The following is a 23,221-nucleotide window of genomic DNA, read 5'->3' as shown; positions in this document are numbered from 1 at the left end:
TGGTTTCGATAACATGCACTTATACGCGAATTTAATTAAAACAATGTTTTAAGCTAATTATGGTAAATTATCACGATTATAGAGAATAGCACGCGATACATTTGTACAATGCGCATTCGTTGCTATCATATATACCTACTGCAGTCACGTTCCATGTTGTCTTTGGCTTATAGAATATTCATGGATTAAAATATACGTGATGTTCAGCCGAAAATAATAATATTATTTTACACAGTGCCAGTTTCAGTCGCGTGTCATTGTTTAATCGCGACCTTATCATGGCCATCATGGATTTACAGGGATATTGTAAAGGTATGGGTATACTCGCGACGACCTTGCGAGCTTCGTCACGTTTCGGGGATTTATGTTACAAGTGAGTTTTCGAATAGGGATAATTTAATGGGATATTAATTTTATAGCCAACGGTAAGCCCCTCTTCCTTGGATTTTCATGAAAGACGATTCCGTCAAACTTTCAAGGTGCTAACTTCCAGGCGTCGGTGCTCCCGTAACGAGATTGCGGAAGAGATTGGCGACGGTCAAAATGGCTAGCGTATTTATTTTCTGAGATTTATATATTTGACGATACCGTTCGATCAAAATGACATTGTCACAGTTATACCTTCCCGATTGAAACGCAAAGTGGTCAAACGTCGAAACTTGGCTCGAGGCAATCTAACTTGGGCCAATATTCATCTCCGAGCTCACATAGAGCGATAGGTATTCTTGCGCGATATTCTCGCGAGGTTAAAACACATTATCAGCGCGACCGCGAATCGATATTTTATACATACAGCCCCTTCGATATTACGCGAACGGTTATTGACCTGCCAAAGGTGAGCTATCCATTGTTTTCCGCGCTCGCGTGTTGCATCTCCGGGCGGGTGCAGCGAAATGCTGTGGTGTGCGTTACAGACAGCGAATGGCTAATCATAAGCGACGATAGATTTACAGTTCGTCAAGTATTGGAGTGTTGGAAACAGAACAATGTTACCCTTGCCACTTCCAATGTGCATCTGCCAAGAAACTTAGTTGTAATGTAATTTACTACAACTCGATTATATGTGTATAAGACGCTACAGTGCGCGTTTTCCGTCTTCTTTAGAATTATATTCGGTACAGATCGCGGATGCTGCATATATACAACAATACACAAAAGAGTATGGCAAATACAAAAGCGAATATAAAACCAGAAATAATAAGTCGCGGTTTCAATTAAGCGTTTAAATAATTATTGCATTTACGCCGAATTTTATGTGGACATTTTAAATTTATATATAATATTTGACAATTTTTCGATAATACGCTAAGTTTCATTATTAAATTTTTAAAATGTTTAACAACTTAAAATATTAAATAATATCCAATATTTTAATATATATGTTATATATTAATATTTTCAATTATACGTAATATTTTAATAATAATAATAATAATAATATATATGAGTCATTACGTTATTGAAAATTTTAAAATATTGTACAATTTGTTACTACTATTGAACTACCGGAAAATATATTTTTCCGACTTTTGAAATAATAAGGTTTCGATTATACAAGATGATGCGGCATACAAATTTCCTGCTTATCAAAGTAATTTCGAGACAGAATGGTTTATTATTCAAGCGAGTTTATTACGAACGATACCGGTAACTTGGCAATCTCTGTTGGGGGAACGACGAATCGTTGGCTTTAATCGTAAAATTTCGAGGGGTCAGAGAGACAAATAAAGCGACACACGTGTATATATATATATATATATATATATATATATATATATATATATATATATATATATATACACATACACACACATTTGTGGTTTAAATCGATTTCATTTCCCATCATCGTGCCATCGCAAATTTTTCAAGCAATCCAAAATTTCGTTATCACGTTCTGATTCGCAATCGTGTTTGTACATGTAATAAATCTCAACTACATGTGGTCAATATGCGTGTGTTATAGCCAAAAAGAAAATGATGCAGAAGGATAATTTACGAGTTTGTAAATAATATATAATGCTCTCCCTCCCTCCCTCTCCCTCTCTTCCTGTTATTAATAATACGTTATACATGTTATTTGTCAATGTTAATAATATTCGATGAAAAAATAGAGGCAACATTTGTCATCAGTTGAAAATCGAAACGGTATTCAGTCTCTTCCGAAACGGAAAATAGCTTTTATTCGATCTCTACAGTTTCGTGCGACAACCTTAGTTTTTTCCCCACAGGGAAAGAAAAAATAGCCTGTCTCTTTACATTACAATGCCTTCCTGACGCGGATATCAAGAGATTAACCTTGGCAAACGTGAGATCCAATGCTTATGGAATCCCGTGTGACCAACTTTGTTCGTCATCAAATATATTTCGTGGAATTTTTTTGGGAAAAATAAAGTCGACTCTCTCGTTTGTCGCATCGCTGATATTGTAACTTTAATTTAGATTTTTTCCTCTCTAGCGACATATAAATTTGAATAAAAATAACATATGTATAAACTGGAAAAATCTGTAAAGCAAATAACGTACATTTTTCAAACACGATACTGAGAAATAATTACAAAGTTTGAGAATAGTTTTGTTAGAAAATTATTTGACTTCTTTCACTTACTTGTTCTTTCTTTACTTATTTATTTATACATATAAGAACGGTAATAATAACTTGTAGAATTAAGTCCTTCTAGTAATTAAATTGGCCTTTTTAAATTTTTAATTATTTTCATAATTATTTTGTCGTTGAGCGTTTATAGTTTATCGTTGTATCGAGAACAAAGCGCGGATAAGTGCGTGCATCGTTCTATGGTTATCTATCTGCGTCAGTACCCGTTATTATTTACGATAAGATACGAGCTATCCATATTTAGTAATCATCATTACCCTTGTCGCTTGGATCGATACGTGGATTATTCGTATGCATTTTCTATTCACCAAAGGAATACTAGATAAACATAAAGGAGAATTGAGAGATTGCTTTAAACATTACATAAATATGTATAACGGGATTAAACTTTTGAATGAGAATTGTATTGAAGAGAATTAATTGCATCGTAACTCTACAAGAATATTATTTCACGAGCTTTGCATCTTTGCATATATGTGTACCAGACATATCCTTCGTTGTTTACATACAGTTCTCAAAGTTCTGATTGACGTACGATGTCTAGCGAAATTATACCTCCGTTGAAAGATAAATGCCACCTTAATTTTAGCACAGTGCTGGCACCGTTTCTTAACGGGGCTTAATATTTCTGTATGTACTCTCTTTATGACATATAAAACGTAATTGGAGATTACTTGCAAAAGTTATATTTCATCAGGATAATCTCGCGAAATATTATTCCGACGTTTATTATCTGAGTTGTCATAAATTTCAGATTACAACGTTATCAACATCCCTTTCGAATAATTTTTCACTAATTCTTTTTTTATTTCAAGTTTTGATCGTTGGTCAGAGAGTTCTAAATGCAAAGTGATTAAATAGCGATTTATGCCATTGCTCAGAATTAATCGGAGATTGTCGATACGTCTGGTTCGTCAGAGATGCGAGTAATCACGGTGATTAACGTGTTGTATCAACACTCTTTGAGCACACGTGGAAACGCAGTGCACAAAGCGTCGAAAATTAACGTCGCGACAGTACGTATATGTGTCATAGCACGTGAAGAGCAGGACTTTTTGATGTAGAAGGTATTACACACAGATTGAAATTCTCGCTCTCGGTAACGCGTTGCTGTCGCGCAACGTGCGTACGTCGAAACATTGTGACAGCTATAGTGATTCGGAGTGGATACACGATCCGAGGGCCGAGCACCTGTACAACTGGAAGTTGGAAGCCGTCGGAGATATTGGTCACGCTCTGTGTGTGTATGTGTGTGTATGTGCGTGTGTGTGTGCACCTATCTCTTTTATAACATTCGAATTCCCAATATTCCCATGTGTCTTTAAAGTGTCGAGCATCGTGGTACATTCTAGTTATTGCCAGTTATTTTGCATTACATTTATACGCGGTAAGAGAATTGCGAGCCGACAAATTCTATTGATTTTTTACGACTTTTTGTGGTGTGCATCTTCAACTCCGAACCCAGCCATTTTTCAAATTTGAAAAATGAGGGCGAGGATAATAAATGTACGTAATATTCTATCAATTTTTGAATATAAAGTTCAATTGTGTGTACATGTGTGCACGTGTATGAGCGCGCGCGTGCTGAAGAAATAATAGGATTTATCGATAGATAGTGGGAAAAGGGTCGGAAATAAAAAAAAACTCTCGCTTCGCAATCCTTTGGCACTAGCTGAATGTTAAAATTCAATAGAATAGAAATTTTATCGCTACTTGAACAATACCGTGTTATTCGAATTGTAACGAAAAACTAGTATACTAACTGCATATTTGATGAACATACTTTTCGAAAAAATTACAGCTCCCTCCTTTGCAACGCGCAATGCAATAACACACAATTATGATTTGATCAATAATAAGTTGCAATTATATTTGTAATGTTCCACTTTTTTTACAGAACGACGGCTACATTAAACGTAAAAAACTGTGATAAATTTCTATAAATAATTTAAAATAAAACAATATTAATATCTCTTAAAATAGCAGCAATAATAATAGTAGCAGTAATAATAATGCGTACAAAGGGTATTTAGTAAAATGTACAGGCGTTTAAAACACATTCACAGATCATATAAAGGTAAACAATGTGCAACAATGTCCTTATTTTGCAATTGATATGCAATAAATGTAATGTAACTTGTAATACCATTGATATTATTATTTTCCTTTGTTTCTGTGCAGAGAGTTTTCCTATGTAAACAGTAAATATACCGGAATTTCGTGCATTTAATAATAGCCGCGTTTGTCACGAGTGAGATGGCTGCAGTCAGATTTCACAAGTTACATGATATCTTGATGATGACATCGAGCGTAACATATGCGTTTCGGTGGTAACCGAGCAGAAGGATTCTTCGTGCGAATTTATGTGATTGAAATGTACGACTTTGAAAGCAGAATCGATTCGCGTGTCGCCGATGCTGAATTAATATTCTATGTCGACGAGAGGGAACGAGGCAAAACGCAGGGTCGTCGGACGAAGTTTTATCAGGTGTTCTTGGCGAGGGGTTATCTAACTGCACGCACAACATGCATCATAATAACGTCGCTATAACAATAGAATGAGAAACACACAATGCGAAATATTTTCAATTTCAAGAGAGCGTACGAGAGGAAATCGCAAAGGAATAAGAAAATAATTGGTTTTAAAATGCGCAATGACTAGACACTAGAATAAATAAAAGAGGATAAAAATTGCTGAACAAAGAGATATGGAAATATATAAAAGAATAAACGAATGGATCAACAATATGGAGAATATTAATCAATAGATCCGCGTGCGCGCAATAATGTTATATATAAAGAGTTGAGTACATTAAATTTGCAACCCTTTGCAAAATCGCCGATGAGATTTCTCGGTGTCCTTGACGAAAGAAGAAAACCGCCAATATTTATTAAGGATGCAATTCTAACCGTGATTTGTTTGAAGACGACGACATTGGCGATCCGTCACCTACTTCTTATAATCAGATTTCTCTTACAATAGCTCGAACCAAAGTTTGATGCCGGTACACACAAACCCTGCGTTTGTTCATTCCCATTGGGAATTACTGGAAAAATAAAATATATAATACACGTAACGTGTATTATAGATTTTAGTTTCTCAATAGCTCCTAATGTGAATAAACGAACGCAAGCAAAGTTAGGCGTTGAATAACTTGTAGTCTCAGAAAACAGGGATAAGGAGAAGATTCGTGCGGAGTGATTGAAACGAGACATTGAATACCCAGTGAACACAATGTCCTAAATCAGGACATATGACGTTTTTAAGATATATGCGTGTTGTCTGAATAACCAATCGTTATGCTGTTATCGATAAGCAAATCTGCGAGAATAATCTTGGGAAAATTATCTCTTATGATCCCTTTAAATCGGACGGCAGCGTTTTACCGCGGCAACTGCTGCTGACTCTGAAATTGCGGAAAAAAAAACCATTGTGCCTTGTAGCAGCCTGAGCTTTTCCCTCGCGAGAGTTTCGAACATAAAATCATGGAAGAAAAAGGATCTGCCCTCAATTCATGCAGCCCGAGGGCTGCAACGCGCGTTATAATCATGACGCTGCACCATCTGGCCCATCGGGCCACCGACATCCTACGCCTCTCGCATTGTTAATGTCCCCGCAGTTAATGCCGATGCACGCATCGAGGCATTAGGGAAAGCCGCGTGATACAGGGACATTAGCATTACAGGCTCAGTTGGGGCTGAACGATAAACCTCGACGGATGAAACACGAAACAGAAAGGGTTTAATCTACCGTTCTATACTAAGCATATGCCGTCTATAATACGGAGAAGAAAGAGAGAGAGATATCGATGTATCAACAATATTATTTTGTGCATTACACCTTGTTCCTCGCTAAAACGTGTCAACTCGCATATCCTTTCGCAGCACCGACGAATGCCGATGTAAAGCAGCATGAGAACCGTATCGTATTTTCGTATCCCTAGCAACATGCAGAGAGAACTTATTGTTAGGGGTGCGCAACCCTCGCGTATATGGGGATTAAAGTTAATCGAAAAAAGCGACGGCTTCGGCATCCCCGTGGCGGCTTTGGTCCATCGCTTTTTACCTCTTAAAAGAGAAGTTTTACAGAAAAAGTTTTCCTGTGATTTACGAGGGCGGATTAGTTCGCGAATTGTTCGATACTTACAGTGATTACGCGTAAGTAATCCGTTTATTTACGGAAATTAAAAAAGTAGTGAAAGAAGAGTAATTAATATCTGGGTCTTTGTTTTTGGGCAAAATCTTTCCAAAACTTGAGCGGCGTTCGATAATATTGTAACCGTTACGTCGAAGACTTATACTGTGTCGAAGATACAAGTGTAGCAGACAAAAGACTTACGGGTTCCATCGAAGCGAGTTGCGATAGTGTCCAAGAAAGTATTCTGTGGAGCGAGAAGGCCCTTCCTGACCGGCATTGGGGCCGCTCCACCGCGCTGTTAAGCGCACGAACCTGTGGCAAATGCGTAAATACCATAATTAAATTATTCGCATACATATCACACACACCCGCATCGTTTACAAAATTAATTAAATTAACGTGTAAAGATGCGAAAATTATTTCGCGATCTTCACGTCTTTTAGCAAAGCTCTTCGGCGAAACGTCGAATTTCACCGTTTGTGTTGTGCACAAAGTATTTATGGAAATCTACGATTCATTGAACAATACCGTAAGTCAATGTCATTCGAAGCTCCCTATTACGAGACAAAGTGCCATTGTAACGCGCGTTGCCCGGTTCCCGAGCTGATACAATAAATATTTTCTGGAACTATAATCCAATCCCTCTATTTTCCCCTAACCGAGAAATCATTGACCGTCCGCGAATAACCGGGTTATACTATTGCGTCTTGCACATCTCGGAAATATATATGCAAATTGGTTGTGCTCGTTATTACTTTTTCCCTCGGGGTACTCGTGTATTTAGTTAATTAATTATAAATTTAATAAAGATAGAAAAACTATACGCATGTTTATTCCTAGACATAATAAAAAATAAATCACAAAATTGATTGCTGATTTTATGATTCATTAATATAATATATAAACATATATATATATTATATATTACATAATATATACAGATACATATATATTTTATACATATACATGTGTAATTCTCACACGTGACGATGTGCCGTGATTTTTAATTTCAGAGGTAGTCTGCGATAAATGTCAGCGTTATATTATGAAATATCTTGCTAGAACAATTTATTTTAGTTATTGTAGTTTGACGTATAGTACATATAATTCAATATAAAACGTTTCAAACTGTCTATGAACAATGGCTCTTGTGTTATTTGCCAAAATGAAAATTCTATGTAATCTCAGAGAGAGAGAGACAGAGTACTCTATATAATCTATACACCTAGTGTAAATCATTCTAGCTTCGTGCGCTGCATGTACACGACGCTCTTTAATGCTTTCAGAACGAAATCCATATAGCTTAATGTTGATTTTTCACTTTTAACGTAGCAACGTGATACAGATTTTCTTTCTTTAGCGTTAACAATAAAAAAAAAATCTTTTGTATTCCTCAAAAAATTTTCCATTCTTTCGAAGGAGCGAGCTCATTATCTATGTTTCATATTTCTTGGATGTGAACGAAAAATATGAGAAGATGTATTATAATAATGTATGTATAACGTTACAAATATATGCACCGCGCACGCGTTGTGAAGTGAAATGAAATATATAATATGTAAATCTATAAATTATAATACATGTACAAATCCGTGATAATCAAATCGGCAAAATCGATCTATCATTAAAATAGGCTTCAAGTTACATATGGTATCTCAAAGTAAACTTATATTCTCCTCGAACCATCGAATGCTTGGTTTATTACTGTGATATATTAAGACGATCGTATTAATTATTTGTACGCCTAATCCACTAAAATAGATTGAGGCACGATACTGAAATACTGAAATCATGTCGGATATCTAAATTTGCACAACGTTTCGCATGATAAATCGCTTGAAATAAGCGGTGTTAATTACTTGTGTATCAAACAAGTTGCATGAAACTATATAAATTACCTGTAAAAGGAGACAATTTTATCTAATTAAAAAGCGTTCACTCTTTAACAATTTAAAAATAATAAAACTTTTGAACGCGATAATGCTAAAGAAAATTATATTATTTCATAATAGCAATGGAAAAAGGACTTACTTAAATTGCTTATAATATAAAGTAATGTTCTATTTTGCGCCGAAATGAAACGGTAGAATGATTATCATTTATTTAACGAGAAAAATGTTCTCCTTCACCAACAGGTTGTTCCATCCATTCGCGAGAAATTAGAATCTTTTTACAAAATTCACAATATTCTCCTCATTATTAATTGAATTATTAATGCATATACATCACGTTATATTTAAAAAAATATATATAATATAATAACTGTAATATATTTGTAACATCAATCATAACATTATTAATTCCACGATTATTAATTATTAAATAAGGAATCATCTCTTTACACATCTACTTCGTATAAAAATCCTCGGAACATATCAAATGGCACGTATTTTCGTTCCTGTCGCTTTTTAGCGACGTGCATAATTTAATATGAACTTTGACGGGTTTCCGTCCCTGATGATACCGACCTTGTCGAGAAAGCGATTAACCCGCTCGCTGATCGAGCATCTTCGAACCACCACCACCGATCTATATCCACACCGATTCTCCCTTCGCGTCACCCCCTTCGCTCCGAGTTTAAGGGACGTTCGCGCCTCGTCCGTCAAGTTCGATGCACTCGAGAGATGCGGCACTCGGTGAGATCGGCAGCCAGCGATTAACAGCAGCTCGGGGTGCGCACCGGCCGCGCGAATCGTTCGCTGGCGATCGCGTAACTGACCGAGAGCCGAGGGGAGAGATTCCGTCTATCCTGATGGCCCGGGCTCCTGGCTGACTTGCGCCCCTCGCACCGAAGCGCAACATGTGGTAAACCGTGGGAAGGTAACAGACACACGCGTCCTAGGCGTAGGTGAAGGCACGAGCGAGTACCTCCGATAAGTGTGCACCCCCCCGCGACGCCCCGCGGTACCCCACGCTCTCCACCACCGACCGCCGTAGGGTTGTGCGCGCGCGCGCGCGCGCACACACACACACCGCCTATTTGCGTGCGCGCGCGCGCACGTACATCTCAAAATCTGATACGGTCTTTAGTCGAGATAGTCGAGTTCGACACTCGAAGGTTTTTTCCGGTTTGGGTGGTTTTTTTTTTAATTCTTCGAGCTTTTTCGGTCGACAGGCCGATGGCCCACCCGAATCGAGTGCCACGTGCAATTTTATCGTAATACAAGCAGATTTTTAATAGTCCTTTCGCAGAACTGTTATCATTTAAATTGTTATATAAAGACGTAGATATAGGCATTATACAATTTGCATAATTATGGTATGATTGAGATCGACGGCGAATATAACTTTTTCGGGAGAAAATTCGAATATTGGAACGAAGATCGACGCGGGTCTTATCGCCAAGTTAAAACAAAATCCCATCACACCCGACACTGACGGATCACCGTAGAAGCTTTCCTAAACACGGCCACAAATTGGCATATCCGTTATTTCGTTCACGTCGAAGCGGCGCCTATCTGACCAAACATTTCCACTCCGCAAAGAATGCGTCCCGTGTTGAATATATTTTCGTTCGCTTCGGTCCGCTTTATGACACGCGTTATGGCGCTTTTGACGCACGGCTCTAAGCTTACCTTATCTTTTCAAGGTCGAAACGTTGGGAGAGAACGTGCTCCGTAGCCGGGAAAATCGCATTTCTCAGCTGCAGCCTTTTAAACGCGCGTCTTAAAACTTGGACTTCGACTCACGTACGTATATGGAACGTATATAGAACGAATTACCATACGCATGACGGGAATGATTTAAAAGCGTAAAAAAATATATTTCGCAGTGGTAAAGATCGGCGCTTTTTTTTGTGACGGAAAGGCCGTTCGTGCGCCGGGCGGCGCCGCGCCGCATCGCGGTCTATATTGAATAAAACGTTGCTGCAGGTCAGTTTGATGGTATTGTATAACGCGCTCGTACCGAGGAGGGTCGATGACTGTATTCGCGTGCTAGTCCTTCATGAACAGGCCGCGCAATCTGCAAGCGTTCCCGATATAGATCTCCGTCGCAAAAAAAAAAAAGTTCACGGGGGCGGACTCGATTTTAACCGGCAACTAAGTTATTTTAAATTTTAACATATAGAACTCGCGGCTGATAACATCGAAATTGGCCGCTGCTGCGAGAAACTGACGCAGGGGGCTATATCTTATTACGTCGAGTTATACGGCGAAGCTATCTTCCACAAATCAAACGCTAAAGCTTTCCCCAGATACGTGTGTGTGCGCGCACGCGGGTTTCCGCTGAATTAAACTCAATATACATCCGTCTTACGATCGCCCGCGCGGTATCCGTTCCCGGAAACTGAAATCGGAACGTTTGGGTTAATCAAGAACGATGGTCGGTCGGCGGCCGGGTGTCGTTACCCCCAGAAATGGATGTTTATCCGTCAGGTCGTCGCCTCATACATCGTTCTCGAAGAGTGATACATCGTCGAGCGTCGTCACGTCGTATAATATGTCGAACAGAGAGAGAAAGAGAGAGGAGGAGAGAATTTTGAAGAAACCGCTACGCTCAGCTGCACAACCGCGGTCTAAGAATACCACCTTCGACTACTTCGCGATTATAAAGCTGCGACCTAATTTTAAAAGCTGCGTTTCCGAAGCGGCCGTGTCGCGCCGAGCCGCCAGACGATATACCGGCCTACGGTTAAGCACGTCTACTTTGCGGAGGGATTAACGCTGCATGGGAAGCGATAAGGTAAACGCCTGCAGTAATTCCGCTCCGTCTACCTCGCGCTTGTCATTCTGATGCTTTTTATAGGCACTCGCGCCGCAACGTCTCTTCGAAATTAAACAAGCTCCCGCTATGTAATAAAATATTGATTCCTTACGCGTTATCTGTATAGTCTTTCCTGATTATACGTCGTCTCCCTTCTGTATTTCGTGAATTGAATTACATTTGTCTGGTTACAATTGTTTCTCCAACCGATTCTTTCCGGACTGATGAGAGATGTCAGACGTACCCCGCAAATAGTAAATTTAAACACAAATACCGCATTAACAGCGCTACAAAGAAAGTGGTAAAAAAAAAAAAAATTCTCCAAACAATGGGAGAGGATCGTGTCAGTGTTAGTGGGTTATCCGGACAGCGCGGACTGCGCGTAGTTACGAAGCGCGGGGTCCATATAATCGATACTCCAGTACTTCGAATGTCTCCGCGGACAGATACGAAGGCGAGAACGAGAAAGGCCAGGAGCGAGAAACGGGATGAAAAAAACGAGACGGGATGAAACACGGCACGCTTGCTGTTCTATTTAATAGCCGAACGGATAAAAAGTCATTGGCACGAACGACTGGACGACGTTAACGAGTTTCATCTTTTACGATTTGTTCGTAGTTTTAATTGTTCTCTCTGTCTTTATGCTACCGCTCGCGTGCCTCTCTCGCGACAATAAATCTTTTATATACCTTTCGCTATACTGAGCGATTTAATCGCCAGCGATATTTACGGGCCAATGATTTTATCCATTTTACAATACGATGCAATATGGTATAATATAGTACAATTTAGTTCACCACTCTGTGTTAATTAGTAACTATTATTAACAAAATATTGTTACACGAAGAAAATTTTATAGTAAATATTACTATGGTGTCGCACTAGCTGCGGACCATCAAGACGCACAAGTTTAAATGCTATAGTCTTATAGTAAAATTACTATGTCCATAGTATTTAGTGCTACGATATAATTATAGGATTAAATGCTATGATCGAAGCACTAAATACTATGGACATAGTAATTTTACTATAAGACTATAGCATTTAAACTTGTGCGTTTTGATGGTCCGCAGTTGGTGCAACAGCATAGTAAAATTTAATATAAAATTTTCTCCGTGTATATAAATATTTTGTTTATATATATATATTTAGACAAGACAATATTTTAGGTTTTATTTAGACAAAATTTCACACTTATAGATCTCAAGTGTTTTTTGGGCTAGAAATTGTGCCATTTCCGTGAAGTGAAACTCTTTCAAATGTAAGACTCTGCTGCGTGGTAGAGCGTATGTGTGCCATAAATTTCAAACTGCCAAGGCGGTAATACGAACAGATACGGAACCTCATGCATTATTCAAGGAAAAACAGAAAGGTAAAAGATACGGCGCGATACAAAAGGATGCGTAAAATCTCAGAAAATAGAGTTGCGTTCGAAATAATCGCGTTATTTATTTACAAAATCGCAGGGATATTAACGCGCCCGTTCTTACGAAAAGGCAGAAATCTTCTGACTGCGCACGCACAATCGTATGATTACAACGTAATGAATCACATTCCTGGAATGTATTTGGTGTACATTGAAATTAGCGGTCTCAGGGAAATAGATTAGCGGTTCCAAACGAATTAAGCGAGAAATACTGGGACAACCTCGCGTCGCCCGGGTGACGAGTTACAAGATTAGTTATTGTAGCTAGTGTAGTCGGCCTAACGCGATTCTCGATTTTGCGAGATTAGGCGCTTATCGAGGCGTATATGGGAAATGCACATTTGCTCCGATAAATTGTGCATAAATTCATGAGCCAAGGCATTAATGACTCTGTGTGTACAAGAGCGTTCCGAGCGACGCGAGGGTACCATAATGGTGACTTCGATCAAACACCGATTACCTTAATCGGTGATTAATTTATCAATTAGTACCTCTATATGAAAAAGAAAAAATTAGATTAAGAACAGTAAATTACACAGTCAGAAGTTTTGCTTTACGCAATTCTGTCAATTAATCCGGGCAATTAAACGGGCCTGATTTTTTTTTGCCTAAGTGGTCACCTGGGATAATTTTTACACCCCATATAAAAATCATTGTTATTAATTACATATTACATAGTTTTAATCGTTCTATAATTTATTAATATTTGAGGACAACATGTACATAGATCAAAGTAAGGAAAAACCAAAAAAATATTTTTAAAAACGATAGAAGCACATTGAAATTATTGTGGCGTGAGCTTAATTTTTTTCGATACTGAGGTATAAAAATCACCCCAGGCATCCGTTTCCGGGGTTAAATCGAGTTAATTAATAACCGGAGTTCGAAGTCGTTCTGAGAGACTAAAACGGATGGACTATATAGCGCCAGGAAGGACCAGATTCACCTCCGTCTTTCAACGAGACGAGGCTTCCGACTTGGTCGCTTCTTATCGCTCCTCGCTATCGTAATTCACCCTGGTTGAAGTAGCACGGTTCGAGATAACGCGTAACGATCGTTCACCATCGGTCTTTATCTACGTTGGTGCGCGGGCCATCGATATCTCGCCGTGTGTGCCCAATCTCGAAACCGTGTTACGCGGGCCGACGAGCGGTCGCGTCCTTAATATCGCGAACCCCTCCCACCCCCGTTCTACCTGCGTTCGCCAAGCGGCGAATGGTGCCAGGTGCAACGACTAGGCCGACGTAGAGCGACATTAAAACGCTGCCGCATTGCCGATGTCGTGCCGGCCGTAACCGCGGCACGCGGGGTACGCGTCCTTTCTCTCTCGTTCTTCACCCTCTCCGTCTCTATACCTCCTCCCTCGCTCGTGCACCCTCGGTACACAGGCCACCGACTTTCTGAACCTTAAGGGGTGGACGGCTTATCGACCTGATGTTGCCAGTCAGGCCTACCACCCTTAATCCCGTGTATACTTCAATCACATGGTTGTTCCGATAAGCACTCGGAAATTAGGCCTCGCTAGTTCTACGTTATCCTTCTTGGCGTCGGGCAAACATCTCTCCGGCTGATTCAGCCGGTAGGCCGCCGCCTTCGAGATGGATAGCTATATAAACATTATCATCTTGACGAAAAGAACCCCTAGATGAACAATTTTCGGAATTACAGGGGATTTTATTGCAAAACACATGAGGATCCGCTTGTGAGGGGAGAGGGCTGATCGAGTTTTCGTAATAAAAATTGTTTACCGAGTCTCGTTTCAATCATTTGGAATGTATCAAACATCAAACTGATGATTAGAGATGAGAAATTTACTATAAGTTTTTTTTGTAATAAGAATACAGCAAATAAATATCGCAGAGTGAAAGATATCCCTCGTTAAAGCGCCTCATCAAATATCGCGTAAAGCTATCCGTTCCTCAAGATCACCTTTCTCGCCGCGCCATTTCCCGCCCCGTCGTCGCCGCGTAGCAACGGGCAACCCAGTTGAAACGAACCGCCGCAGTGACGACAACGACAACGACAACGACGACAACGACGACAATAAACGACGATGGGATCGCGCGATCGCGCGAAATTGGAGCGTCGCGTTCGCGTGGATCGCCGCGCCGAGTCCCCCCTTTCCCGATGGTACCATCAATAGGAATAATACGGGGAAGTGCGCGGCGATGCGGCGAGAGATACGTACAGGTAGACCGGGGGAGTTTAACGACCTTACAACCCTCGCAAGTAGCGGGATCGATGGTCTCGGAACTCCGGGGGCGAACTCTCATCCGTGGCTCGGAGCGCGCGGCCCGGTCGCTTCCGCCGTCGTGGGCCGTGTCCTACTTTCATCACGGTTCGCCGTCGCGCCCGTTGTTGCCCCGCCGTGGTCCTGGTTTTCACATCGTGTCACGGCATTGCACGACCCGACACCCCGACGGTCGCCGGACGTTTCGCGGATACGCGCCGTGACACACGATCGACGTGATCTCTGCATTCACTATGTTCGGCTCGACTGAAGAACCTGATCCGCTTCCGGTTTAATTTAAAAGTACAATGTTATTAATGCAGAATCAATTTAATGACGATATATAAATTTTTTTTTAATAAGAGAACATGTTAATTAAAATTTTCAAAAATAGGAATGATTCTTTCATATTTGAGCATTTCCTTAAATATTGCGCTACTAGCTTAATAAACCGAAAAATATATCTCACCTATAAAAACATTGTGTGTCTGTTTATTTCATTCTTGCGTTATATCATTACAGGCATACACTGTTGCGTGAACGTATTAATTTATGTGGGTTGCTTATCAGTAAAAATCTTTAAATATGGTATATAATATAGGAATGAAAAGAGCGCAGATATGTAAATATTTTCCGTCGCGACCAGATCAAAATAACTTATATACAATTTTAATTACAAAATATCGACATATAATATGTAAAATCGATAAATACTTCAATTTTGTCTCATCCAACAAAAAACATTTTTTTTTTTTAAATAGACAACTTTCAATATTTTTACAACATGACTCAGATAACATTAGGCATCGAAAATTCAGTGTCACGTGATTAGCAATTTTCGAAGCAAAACCATATTTATTTTTGTTATCATACATATAATCTTTTGGCAAGCGCTCATTGCAATACCAATGCATTTGTATACATGTGCTAACTCTTGGCGCAAGCATTGTATATGTTACGATGTGTATATTGCACACATACTTTTGCATAAATTCATGCGATATGATGTCCATTAAAATTGTATGTATACCTCTATTAAAGTATTTGCGATTTATCATTTGACCATTCTTGATTTAATCAAGCGTAATCTGTGAGTAAAAATTACGTACGTTATACGGCAGTAATATTTATCATGCATAAAAAAGGAACATGTATATATATCTCTTTTCTTGGCAGATTCATTAAATCCATCCAATGGCGATGTAATCAGTTTTCTTTAAAATTCCAATTAAAAATATCTCTTACCGTGTTGCCATTATCTACGCATTTTAATACGAATATTTTCCGAGTTAAGGTATAATTTTTATATTAAGCAAAGCTCTATTTCTTTTTATGGATTTACGGTATTAGAAGCTACTCTTAATACTTCGCTTATCATTAATTAAAGTCAAATATTTAAATAAATTAATAATTTTGATTTGCCATGTTTCCTTGGTTGCTACTTCTACCACTAATAACTCACGAGAAAATTATTCCCATCTAAATAGTTTTTGATACTAAAATCATAAAATAGTTTGCAACGTTATACATATGTAAATTTACGGTATTATCATTGAGTTGCCAGTTACCAGTTACTAAGTTACTAAAAAATCGCAATAACATCCTCGATCGCGTCTATCACATACTTATTATGCATAATTACCTTGTAGTTCACGTTTACATATCAAGATCAAATATCAGATCATTCTTAAATTCCAACTGAACTGCATCTTTCGTGGCTTTAGTCGAGGTATCGGCTTGAACATCTTCGGTGGGTTTTTCTTCAAAGCTAGACTTACGCTTATGCGAAGAATGTTTATCATCGGCGTTCGATTTTGTGATTTCTATGTTGGCGGTTCTTTGTTGCTGCGAATGTTTGTCTCGAGCAAGTATGGGTTTCACGTTGTCAGAAGTTTCCTCACTCGGCGAACGTTTATAATCTACTTTATATTTGTCACGCTCTTCGGTTTCAGAATTCTCACTTTCGCTTAGTCGGCGATCATGCGCGCGTTTCTTGTTGCGCAGTTTACGTTGGTTCTTCTTTCGCTGTCCAAGAATACTCGAATTAGACCTGAAAAAAAAAAGAAAAATAACAAATTATGCAAATAAGTTTATTGGTATTGCTTGTAAAAGACTGCAGTTGCGAAATCATAAGGCAAAATTATCTTTATATATTACTTTTTCTCTCTTAAGATAATTTAAGAATAATTCTTAATTAAACGTAGATTATTCTTTGTCACATAATACCTAAATAACTGCCGCGAAACTACATCGTTAAACCGTACAGTCTTCTTTAAACTGGAACAATCCGATTCAGAATTGATATCGTGTACGGAATCGTAATGATCATAATGATAATCTGTACACGATGCAGGTAGACTGTTTTCGTCGGCGCTCGATTCGGACATGGAACGCGAGAAATCGCGAGCGCGACGTGACTTTAATATTCCTTTCGAGTGCCTCGCACTACTACCACTGCTATTGCTTGCCAATTCATCTCCGCTGCTTTCCGAGACTGATCTGGCTTTCTCAATGACGTGCTTCTTCTCTTGCCGTCGTTTCACGACTCTTGCGTTTGCTTCATGCTCATCTTCGTCATCAGAATCCTGCTGATTTGGACGAATATTTATAACGACACCGTCATCTTGCGGCTGTACAGAAATTTGCCTTTCCACCTGAGATTCGCCTTTCGGAGAGAACTGTAAAAATATTTTACTTATTATAGACAATGTATATAACTCTCTCTCTTATGTTATTTTTGTTATGCAATATATTTAAATGTTTTACCATTAATTCTTTAAACTTGTTCGTAAATGACGCTGCTGTTGGAAGATCTTTCCCCTCCATGAACTCTGTGTCCACTCCAACGAAATATTGTGCTATGTTCTCAATATCCTTTACTGTGATGCTAAATACAACATTATTATCCCATGGTTCAATTGTAAGAGTTTCCGGCTCGACACAGCCGTCTCCTATTTTAAGACACAGTGAATAATATTGAGGAAAAAATCCAGCACCCATAGATGTTAACAAGATATGTAGCCCTACATTATTATCTAAAATTTTGTGGCGTATCCCACTCGGATTCACATTTTTTACATTTATAACAATGGCTAACTGATTATTGTAAATGTTACAGGTATAAGGAGGAAGATTGTACTTAATATTAGGATTTATAAATGCATCAGCTTTTTCGATCGTTTTACTAGTCCGTAAAGCAGTATCTTCACACTTATCCGTTACTTCACTCGCTTTATTCAATTCTTTATCTTTGCACGCGTTTTTAAACTCTTCCACTAGTTTTATTTTGTTATTAGACAAGTCTTTTTCGTCATCCTCGGACGTTACTAATACAGCACTGTTTTGATCGCTATCACCCCCGTTATCTGCCCTATCGGTTTCATCTATCGGCATCGATGGCGGAATAACTGGTAAAGTTACGATTAACTTTTTATACTTTGGATCAAATCTAGCATTCCCCCTATCTCCGTCCACGCGACATGGTATTGGGAGATTCAGGAAATACTTTGCAGGATTGTCGCTTTTCAAAGTAAGAGACCGTTCGTGTATATCGAGCGTCGCATCGTTAGCACTCTTCAACAGGGGCAGATGTATGGTAATCACTATTCTTTTAGGGACTGTGGCAAACATCCTTGCGTCTCGGTTTAAAGCAAAATCTTCCAATTCCACATCGGACTGATGTTTTATGGTATACGTAGGAGTAGTGTATTTTTCGTCCGCAGGCTTCTGTTGCTTGTCCTTGTAATAAGTGGTGGTCGGCTGGGCACGTTGCGGCTTCTCCTCTCTCTGCTTCAAATGGCTCTCGCGACACTCGTCGTAACTCGACATTATCTTCTGATAGATCTCCGGTTCTATGTCCAGCGGTTCTGTTGATGGCGTTTCCGAAGGTTTTCTGATCACTGTGGGATGCGTCATCCCTTTAAAGCTGATCTTGGGAAACTTCAGATTCTTCCTGTCCAGCTTCACCTGGCGAGACGCAGAGAAGTACGTGTTAGAAACAGAGAAAGTAAAATTTCCGCGCAAAGATTTAGACCAGGCCTGGGAAACTTCAAGCTCCAGAGAGTCACGATACTTCTCCCTTTTCCCCACTCTCCGTGTACGAAAAGGGAGAAGTGTCCTGATTCTGACACTTAGATATACCTTGAAGTTACTCTCCACGCCGTCCATCGCCGTGTCATTGACAATCTCGCGGAATCGCGCGTTCTTGGACGCCAGGTAGATGGTGTCCGGATGGAAGACCACGTCGTACACCACGCATCGCACATTCTTCTTGTCAAGGTCATAACGGGGCGGTATCAGGGTGTACGGGATGGACCACTGGAGGCCGCGGTGGCCCTGTTCATACGAGGGCTGGCTGGTGGGCCGCGCGACAACCTCGTTCTTGCTGATGTTCAAGAAGCACTTCCTGTCGCCGTCCACGCTGGTCTTAATGACGTAACCGGGCTCGGGGTTAACGAACGTCACGTCTACGCCCCGCTCCTTCTCGAGCTGGGTGATCTCTTTCTCGTAGATCTTTCGGTTGTCCGGGTCGGTCACCTCTTCCGCGTACTCGATCAGCAGCTTGCGAAACTCCTCCTTCTTCAGGCAGTCGGTTATGTTTCTCAATTCCTCGCGCGACACGTCAAAATCCTCCCAATCATTTCTACGCCGCTCGTACACGTCCATCTTTATGTTGCGCGTGTTTACAAATAGACCCGTCGGTAGAGAGATATCGCGGAAGCGCGTGACACGTGGATCGCGGCGCCACCGCACCGGCCGGTCCCGGCACCGGCTTGCACTATGCGCCCGTTCGATCACTTTCCTATCGTCGAGGACGTGTCCTCCTCGCTCGAATCTTCAAATATGGGCAAATCTGTCGAGAACGGATTTTGCAAAAGCAAACGTCTCTGCTACGTATTTCAGCGAAACAGCGGAAATGTGACAGAATCTGTCAACGGGACCGATTGACAGATTGGCAGACTGACTGACAATTCGGGAACCGAACCAGGTCCATCATTTTGTAATTATAATTTAACGATATATTTTATCGTTAATTAAATCGTTACAAAATTCTGATAGATTCTGCTTGATTTCTTACAATCGGATGCCGTCAGATCGCTGTTGACAGATTTATTCTGTGGATCTTATTTAATGCGGACGCAGTTGATGTTAAATCAGCTGGAAATTGTTAAAAATTTGCTTGTTCGAGTGGAGTTTTTGCTTTTCTTATTTCCTCACGGAGATTCGAGTCGGTCAAATACCCGTATATAATATAATACTGGTTAATCCAGCGGGATATCTGAACGGGCGGGATGTCTCAAAGTGACACGATCACTTATTGAGATGTGGGAAATGTGGAATTGGGGGCTTTAACACGCGCGCGATTGAGATTACGCGCGAGCATCGATTGTCAAAAAATGTACGACAAAATGTTAATTAAAAAAAATATGTATATATATATTAATTTATAAAAACTAACTGCAACAACATTAAACATTGAACAATGTTTCTATCGCTAATTCCGTTATTTATTTAAGAATATTATTAAATAACCGTTTCTTTTTTGTGACCCGTTCTTTCAATTTGGAATCGTAATCAAAGTACAAAAAAAATTTTACTCCGCGTTATACGAATATCTCAATTATATCCCGCAAAAAATTGAAATTTTATAATGTAGACTCAGCCGGAGAGAATCACACGGAGAGAGTCACACGACAATTCCGGCAAAGCGTTCAAGGCACGACACGAGAAATGAATCGAGAGTTCGCAGACATGGCGGGACGAGCGATTATCAGCCGCGAATATCGCAACGAAGCTGAAAATAATTCACAATTGCCGTACATACCTTCGCCTCGACGTCTCCGGCTCGGGCGAGCGATTCGCACAGCACATTTATTCCGACACTCGATTCAGTCGCAAATTGTTGAACGCGTATACGGCGCGTACTCGCGCGTAGTCGATTCTGTCTAATTATTCCCGCGGCCCGCGGAACGAGGAAGCAGGTGTGCCAATCGCAGGAACGAGTGCGTTCCGAATAACACAGCATTACAGCACGGAGGACGGCGCGCGCGCGGAGCACAAACACTTCACACCTGGTCCGAAATTCATCGAGAAAATGACTGCGTAACTTCTACAGGGACTACAGGTAACGGTGCTCCGAGCGTCGACGGAAACAAGTGGCAAGGCACCTCACCGACGAAAATAATCGGCCTCGCGGCGACTTTGAACGTATGTACGCTGCTTTCGAATTCAACGATCGCGCCTAGTATGACGCTACGGCGCGGCGCCGCGGCTCGGAGCGGCCGAACGTGATTGGCCGGATCTGGGGGCTCGTCTCGCGAGCCAATCGCGTTCGACGTGGTTCGACGATCTCCCGACTCACCCGACCCGACTGTGCGGTGCGGTGCGGCGGCGGCGGCGGCGGCGCGGCCGGCAAGTAATACACGTAAACAAAACACGTTGAACGGTTGAACGGTGCGAAACGTTGTCGCGCTCGTGTAATTTCTTTCTCGTAAACGAAAAGAAATCCGGTTACGGGGTGTCGCAAAGTGAACGTACGCCGAATATTCCGTTCCTTCTTGTGTCGAGTGTCGAGTGAAACGAGTGGGAATGCCGTCGCTGGGCGAAATGTATGCTGAACGCCGTGCAGGACGCCGTGCGTATCACCCTCCCGGGTGTGATTTGGCGGATCTTCTGCAGTGCTCCGTAATCGGTGAGTAAATTTTACACGAGAAATAAATGTTTCGAAGCGCGATACATCCGAATCTTAATGGAATCATTGCCCCGCGTGTCGCAGGGGGACGATAACCTCGAAATTCGCGTCTTTCGCCTCCGTCTCGATTTCTACTCCGAATAAGTAACTCGCGTGGGAAAAGGCTTCAATAAATAGCTTGAATTTTTCGTTAAGCGTGGGAATTAATAATTAATTGAGTGATTGAAGAGAACGATCACGAACGAGGGCGAGCGAGCTTGCTTCGAAATGCATGTGAACGTCGAGAATGCGAACAAGCTCAAAGTGTGTGAATACAATTTCGTTTTTCGTTAAAGAACGGGCGCATAATTCGCTCGTTCACGTAATTCGTTGTAAATATTTCAAATTTATTTGTACGAATGCGTCTTTATTCTTCATAACTTTTACCTTTGCATAGAGTTGTATTTGTATTAAACGTACGTACAGTGTATAGTTTGCTATGAAATATAATGCAACTTCGTTAAATAACTTTAAGAAAATTAACGCTAAATTGTGTCGTTCGTAAAAACTTGTTCGCGATCCTTCTCGCAGCGTGATAATCGCGCGTACAATAAAAGCCGATGAACCGTCGCTGCCAAGATGCTCAAGAATTATAAAGCATTCTCTGTTGCTTGTTCTCCAATTATTATTCGTTTTGCTTAAAAAATTAATTTTCCATAAACGAGCCTATTGCTTCGCATTTCATGAAAAACGTAATAATAAAATTTTTCGCAAAATGTTATGCAAAATTCCGCGTGATCGTCACATTAAATTAATTATATGCGCAAGCACGTAAAATACATTGAAAGGAACGTGAGAGAAAGAGTAGACCTCGAAGTAAATCGTTTTATTTTTTTTTAGACGTAGACTCATGTAAAAATTATTTCACAAAGCGCTAAATATTTTAGAACAGCTTAGGTGTCCCATAACGAGCATAACATTTTTTCTTTAATTTTTGGTTTCAGGTAGAAAATCATTTTGCTGTGAAACATAATTATCAAAGATTGTGAACGTAACGTGTTATCCACCGAGGAAATATTCATGGGGACATGGATATGTAGTACAATGTGCACGTCTTAAGCCTTGAATACAAAGGAACAGGGAATAAGACAAGCAACAGGAATATCAATTCTTCCAATAAGTGATAAAATATTAAAATAGTCTTGCACTACTGCGAAATATATCGTTTGATAAAATATAATAAATATTACATAATATAATAAAATAATTAATATAATAAGATTAATATAATGATTAATATAATACAATAAGATAATATAATAAAATATTAGATAATATAATAAAAAAAGAGGAGTCGACCAGTTTCAAGAAGGTCTTTCTATATTATGCAATAAAGAAAAAACAAGTTTCTCTGACTGGCTCTTAAGAAAATTTTATAT

The 23,221-nt window shown here is 40.0% G+C and overlaps 2 protein-coding genes across 6 annotated transcripts in view; both read right to left on the bottom strand.

The window, feature by feature from the left end:
• LOC112456223 (potassium voltage-gated channel subfamily H member 8) overlaps positions 1-16,818 on the bottom strand; it is a 31,669-nt gene extending 14,851 nt beyond the window's left edge. For 4 of the 5 annotated variants that reach the window (XM_025018633.1, XM_025018638.1, XM_025018635.1 and 1 more), the window contains exons 1-2: positions 9,221-9,476; positions 6,954-7,064 (exon numbers count right to left, since the gene is read on the bottom strand). In XM_025018633.1, the coding sequence (XP_024874401.1) occupies positions 6,954-7,029 (76 nt within the window). In that variant the 5' untranslated portion in view covers positions 7,030-7,064; positions 9,221-9,476. Of the gene's footprint in view, positions 1-6,953; positions 7,065-9,220; positions 9,477-16,754 lie in introns of those variants that run through there. The other variant, XM_025018634.1, reaches the window with a different exon arrangement.
• LOC112456224 (protein kintoun) lies at positions 15,585-19,795 on the bottom strand. Its single transcript, XM_025018639.1, has 4 exons — positions 19,253-19,795; positions 17,879-19,078; positions 17,339-17,790; positions 15,585-17,162 (listed from the first exon to the last, which is right to left on the bottom strand). The coding sequence occupies exons 1-4, from the start codon at positions 19,775-19,777 to the stop codon at positions 16,769-16,771; spliced, it is 2,571 nt and encodes an 856-aa protein (XP_024874407.1). The 5' UTR covers positions 19,778-19,795; the 3' UTR covers positions 15,585-16,768.
• Between the last annotated feature and the right edge of the window lie 3,426 nt (positions 19,796-23,221).

The sequence above is a fragment of the Temnothorax curvispinosus genome, unplaced genomic scaffold (assembly GCF_003070985.1).
Source record: "Temnothorax curvispinosus isolate PA1 unplaced genomic scaffold, ASM307098v1 QBEX01006657.1, whole genome shotgun sequence".
NCBI classification, from domain to species: domain Eukaryota; kingdom Metazoa; phylum Arthropoda; class Insecta; order Hymenoptera; family Formicidae; genus Temnothorax; species Temnothorax curvispinosus.
This window is presented reverse-complemented; position numbering and strand designations above follow the sequence as displayed.

Excerpts from the sequence above, each read along its gene's own strand:
- LOC112456224 (XM_025018639.1), bottom strand. The coding sequence starts at position 19,777 with ATGGACGTGTACGAGCGGCGTAGAAATGATTGGGAGGATTTTGACGTG. Across the intron at positions 19,079-19,252 it reads GCGTGGAGAGTAACTTCAAG|GTGAAGCTGGACAGGAAGAA; the intron begins GTATATCTAAGT and ends GCGTCTCGCCAG. Across the intron at positions 17,163-17,338 it reads GTTTCGCGGCAGTTATTTAG|GTCTAATTCGAGTATTCTTG; the intron begins GTATTATGTGAC and ends TTTTTTTTTCAG.